Consider the following 5,260-nt stretch of genomic DNA (forward strand, 5'->3'; position numbering starts at 1 on the left):
TAGCAGGGGGACGGGGTGGTGGTAGTAGGATGGAGATAGGGATGAGATGGAGGGGTTGAGACAGAGAGAGAGAGAGACTGTGCTCAGTGAATTCCATGCAATGAAGAGCCTTAAATAAATGAGAAGGGGGGCTATTTAGGCCCCGGATTTAGAGTTTAGCACCACATGTGTACACTTTTAGCAACCTGGACATGCACAGAGAAGCGACTAACAAAGGCTTATACATAGCAGTAACAACACTAATCATTCTAATAACAATAATAATAATAATAATTGTGTTGCAAGACTATTAGAAATAATTGTTCAGAAACACACGTAACATGCACCATTTATTTGTATCTACAAAATGCCAGTCATTCTTTTAAATGTATAGATCTCAGGCACAGACAGCGAGAATCTCTCCAGCATCTAAGCGCTCATTCAGCCTATTTTTTTGCTCTCGTCGCGCCATGGATCTACTGTGCGCAAAGCAACCACACCAACCCACAGATATCCTCTACCTATTTTGACATAACATAACAAAACACCGTTGCCCGTGTGTGATTTCACACCGGGAGGGTGGGAGAAAGGAGGGGATGGGGGGGGGGGGGGGGGGGGGGGGGGGGGGGTGCTCAACGCATACTGGGCTTTACACCGTTTTGGTGTGCAGTAACCGGAGACAAAGGGGACTGTGCGCCTTTGGATAGATCACTTGTGACATTAATGGCTCAGGGGAGCCTAATAGAGACAATAGGAGTTAAACGAACTCTTGAGATTACTAATATAAGAAGCCAATTATCATGTTGATGCGCAGATAGACAGACTGAAATAAAAAAGAAGAAAGAAGAGAGGACAAAAAAAGAAATAGAGAAAAATCGCTCTATATCTTATCTGGTGAGCTCTAATTTGACCTGACATAACGCTTTTAAACGTGACCATAAAAAAGGCCTCCCCGTGTTGTATCATAAACAAGATGAATCAGGCTGATTTTCTGTCAGCAAATAAATAAATAAAAATACTGGAACAATATAATCAGACAACCATCAATAAAGAGCTCTATATACGAGAAGGATATTTAGATAGATTAAAAACTGGTGTCTTATATTTTTTTCTAAGCCGAGTTTTGATTCCCTCTGTAAATGACAGACTATCATCCTGCACAGGGTAGGCCTGTGCTCCATCCAGCGGTACCAACTTCCATTTTAGATTTGACCATGCAGCGTGATTGCAGCTATTGGCTTCCACCAGTGAAGTGCCAGGATCGTCTATAGGCCTGTATCTTTGACCATCAATACCACGGGCCTACAAAGCCCACCAGCTCTACTCATCTCCCTGCTGCTCTGAAACGCTGACAGTAAATTCCATCAGCGAGAAAAAAGGTGCAGCCAGTTTGATGCACTTGGAAACCATGTAATGAAAAATAGGCTACTGCGTATTAGGATCAGTCAGGCATTACCGCATTGCATCGAGTTCTCTCGAGCAGAATGGTGAATGGTGTGTGTGTGTGTGTGTGTGTGTGTGTGTGTGTGTGTGTGTGTGTGTGTGTGTGTGTGTGTGTGTGTGTGTGTGTGTGTGTGTGTGTGTAGCCTAGTAGTGTGCAGCTTACAGAAACATGCATGATATCTCGGAGGAAATTGCTTACCTTTTTTAATTACAGTCTGGTCGGGGACGTGAATTCCTTGATCCTCAACAGACTGTGACACAAACGCAAAAAAACGGACAATTTTAGCACAAAGGCAAAAAAAAATTAAAATAAAAATAGCAGCCTGTGTAAGTGAATTCACCTCATAACGCTGTGCACGAACAAAGCATGGCACAATTAGCGGCTACAATCACCCAACATGGAGGCTCTCGAGGCCCATACCTGTTATTATTGTCCATACGTCTTTTTCAGCGGGTTACACTGATGGACGCTTTACACTAGATCACAAACTCAGACTTAAATAACTAAGATGTGTCGCCCCATAATCCTGACCTAATTTCGCCCTCAGATTGGCTCTACTCACAAGGAAATTTCTAATCTAGATTGGATAGTAATTACGGCAGCGCAGCCTATTAAAGGCCTATGAACTAATTAGAGGATTATTGGTGTTTGTTTCTGATGAAAAACGGGGAGGAATACTCTCAATAAGAATGATGGTTATTGACAATTTTAGCATTCATTTATCATGCATCTTCAGTAATCGCAGCTGTTCTCCTAAACTCAACCCACCAAACTCAATTCACTCCTTAGTGTGCATGCAGTGTTATTATTCGCTAAGAAAGACAAGCTTTTTCTTCTTCTTTTTTTCCTCCCCCAGAGAAATCAAATAAAGTCAGAGAACATGGAGGAAAGCTTGTCGGCGTATAATGTGTTTTATCTATTTCACTGAATTGGATTCACTTATATTGAACCTAATCCCATTTAATTAAACTAACAGCGTTTAAAAAATGATATGATTTAAAAACTATATTTTATAAATCGGACTAAGGATGCAAAATTGTGCTTGTGTTATTTAAAATAATCTTGACATACTGGAACATGTTTTTTGTAATGCTATGTTTTTTTCAGGCAGTAGAAATAGCTGTATTAACTGCAACCCGAACCATACAGCCTACAATCAGGGCACATTTATCAAACAATAATAATGAAAATTAAACGCAATAATATAATACTAACATTAATAGTAATTATGACCTACAGTGAGCTGCTACAAATTATTATAATAATTATATAGGCTACAGAAATAAATAAATAAATAAATAAGCAACACCACCACCATCACTATTATTAATAATAACAGTTATAATTAAAAATTATATATAGTGTTAGCCAACTGGGCCTACAATTAGGAGCTAATTACAGCAACGTTACACTTTTCCTTTATAAACCAGTAAAGCCACATAAAGAGAAAACCAGGTGAAAGCTGCCTTACCTGAACATCTTCTAAAGAGTGAGGTATTCCATGGATAGGGATAGAGTCCGACAGTCCCGTGTCAAGGCCGTGGCCGGACGGTAGGAGCACCTCCCTGCGGTACTCCCGGCACAGCTGGTGGGGCAGGCTGCGGTGCTGGTGCAGCAGGCCGCTGTCCTGACCCTGTCTCTGGCCCGGCCAGCCCGGGTGCTGCGGCTGCTGTTGGGCGTGCAGGGAGTTGAGGGAGTACGGGTCGTTGACGTGCGAGTAAGGGTCCTGAGACTGCGGATAGATGGGCTGATAGGGCGGGGGGAAGTACGGGGGCTGGAAGTCCGAGTTCGGTGTGTGGGAGAGCGGAGGGGCGCTCGTGTAGGGACTCTGGCCCACGCCGCCCAGCTGAGGTAGCCTGGCTGTCCCATTGCTGGTGCCGTCGTGGCGGTCCTATAGCAGGGGAGGAGAGACAGAAAAGTGTGTTTTAGACCAAAAACATTTTTCAAACACATGACCATAAAATAATGTAGTTTCTCTCTGCTGAATCCTGCGGGCTTAAGCAGGGGCATTTTCAAATATGGCCTGAGTGGATGACAGGAATTAGACTAAGTGTGGTATCTATATTGAATTCATGTCATTGCTTCTGAAATGTATTTTGAACAATATACACATCCATTACACACAACGAACACTTGTATTTGTTGTTGTTTTTTTGTTTTTGTTTTCAACAGTAAAATATGGAAAATCTGCAAAAAGTAAATGATGAAATTAAACATCGAATTTCGGACGTGAATATACCTTTAAATAAACAAGTGAAGCTTGCTGTTTTTCACCATTATTCCAACATCAGCTCCACAGTTTTTAAGCATGCAAATTTAGCAAAACATTATTCAGTTTTGCAAACAATTTTTTTTTCAACTATCTGACACGGTGAGCCTCCAGCAACTTACCATCGCGGAAAAACTGTGCACTAACATCTGAAAGGATTTTTTGGTGCGACTCAAAAGAAAAGAGTAATCAGTTCAAAAAAGACTGCGAGCGTTTGGGGGGCGAGCAAGTGGAATTTACAAGCAAAACCCAAGAAAAAAAAATGTTTAGTCCCCCGAAAAAGACTCTTCTCTCCTGCAAGATCACGATGGCCCCGGCGATCAGATATGTGCCACAGTAGCAGGACGATAATCCATCAGAAATAATTGGTTAGATCCCCGCTGCCCTTCATTTGGGTCTAAAAACGCAGATATTCGGCGGTGCTGGCGGATTTGGGTTGAAAAGTTTCTCTTGGTAACCCTCTTTCTCCCTGTTCTCCTGGCTTCTATCACAGTGCTGCCGTCCCCTCGCTTGAGCTCATATTAGCAAAAGAGCCGCTTCTTCGTCTCCCTCTTGGACTCCTAATAGAACGCATTCATGACTATTAATATTACAGGAATACTTAATAATAAGGAAAGAATGGTCGGAAATCGGGCGTGAAGCGGAGGACGCAACTCAAGGCAGGAGTCTGCGCTTAAATGACGTCCATTGAAAGGAGGAATCAGTATATCTAATCAGAGATGGGGAGAGAGAGAGAGGGAGAGAGAGAAAGAGGGAGTGAGCGAGTGAGGAGGGAGTGGAGAGAGAGAGAGAGAAAAAGAGGGACATTCACTCGCGTCTGACGAATCAGAGAGAGAGGGAGGAGGGGGGGCATTTTAAAAGGGTCCCAGGGCCAAAGCGCAAAAGTGAAAGAAAGATATAGGAATGAAGGGAGGTGGACCATAGACAGGGGAAGAAGAAGGTATGGAAGGAAACAATGTGCACCTCTGAACTGGGTAAAAATCCAGCAGACGACGCTATGGGCATTCCGACCAGCTCATTTCTACAGCTCGCCCCTTTGTTTTCCACCTCAGACTCCGACAACGAGCTGTCCTCCATGGAGCTCCGAATGAATCCACGGGTTCCTCCTCGACTCCAAAACCCAAAGCCACACCGGCTAACTTTTAAGTTTGACCCGGAGAGACGGAGAAAAATGAATTCCCAAAGTGTAGGATAGGGCCGCTCGGATCCGGAGCTCCAACCAACTTTTACGCGCGACTACAAGAGCTCCCCTTCCTGTCTAATCACGCATTAAAACATTTACGTAACACTGGTTTGGGAATGGATTTCGATTGCAAATTTTAACATTTGAATCGATACCAAAGGGTAAACATTTGACTGTAGATTTAAAAAAAATCAGCATAACATGAACGCGGAGGTGCAAAGCTTTTGTTTTCCTGCTCCCCGGCCGTCTCTATCCTCTCAGGACGCGGCTGAAAACACGTTCGACTGGCTTCTCCACTCCTAAACAAGTCCCTGATATTACTGCCAAACTTTGTCTATGCTCATAACAACAATCACTCAGTGTATGCACTCCACACATACAACAC

General features: G+C 43.2%; 1 protein-coding gene across 1 annotated transcript in view; it reads right to left on the reverse strand.

Annotated features, from left to right (window-relative positions):
• The window catches only part of tfap2a (transcription factor AP-2 alpha), a 7,839-nt gene extending 3,067 nt beyond the window's left edge, over positions 1 to 4,772 (reverse strand). The window contains 3 exon segments of the mRNA XM_062441979.1: positions 1,622 to 1,673; positions 2,895 to 3,314; positions 4,656 to 4,772. Coding sequence (XP_062297963.1) covers positions 1,622 to 1,673; positions 2,895 to 3,314; positions 4,656 to 4,769 — 586 coding nt within the window. The 5' untranslated portion in view covers positions 4,770 to 4,772.
• Between the last annotated feature and the right edge of the window lie 488 nt (positions 4,773 to 5,260).

The sequence above is a fragment of the Scomber scombrus genome, chromosome 20 (genome assembly GCF_963691925.1).
Source record: "Scomber scombrus chromosome 20, fScoSco1.1, whole genome shotgun sequence".
NCBI classification, from domain to species: Eukaryota; Metazoa; Chordata; class Actinopteri; order Scombriformes; family Scombridae; genus Scomber; species Scomber scombrus.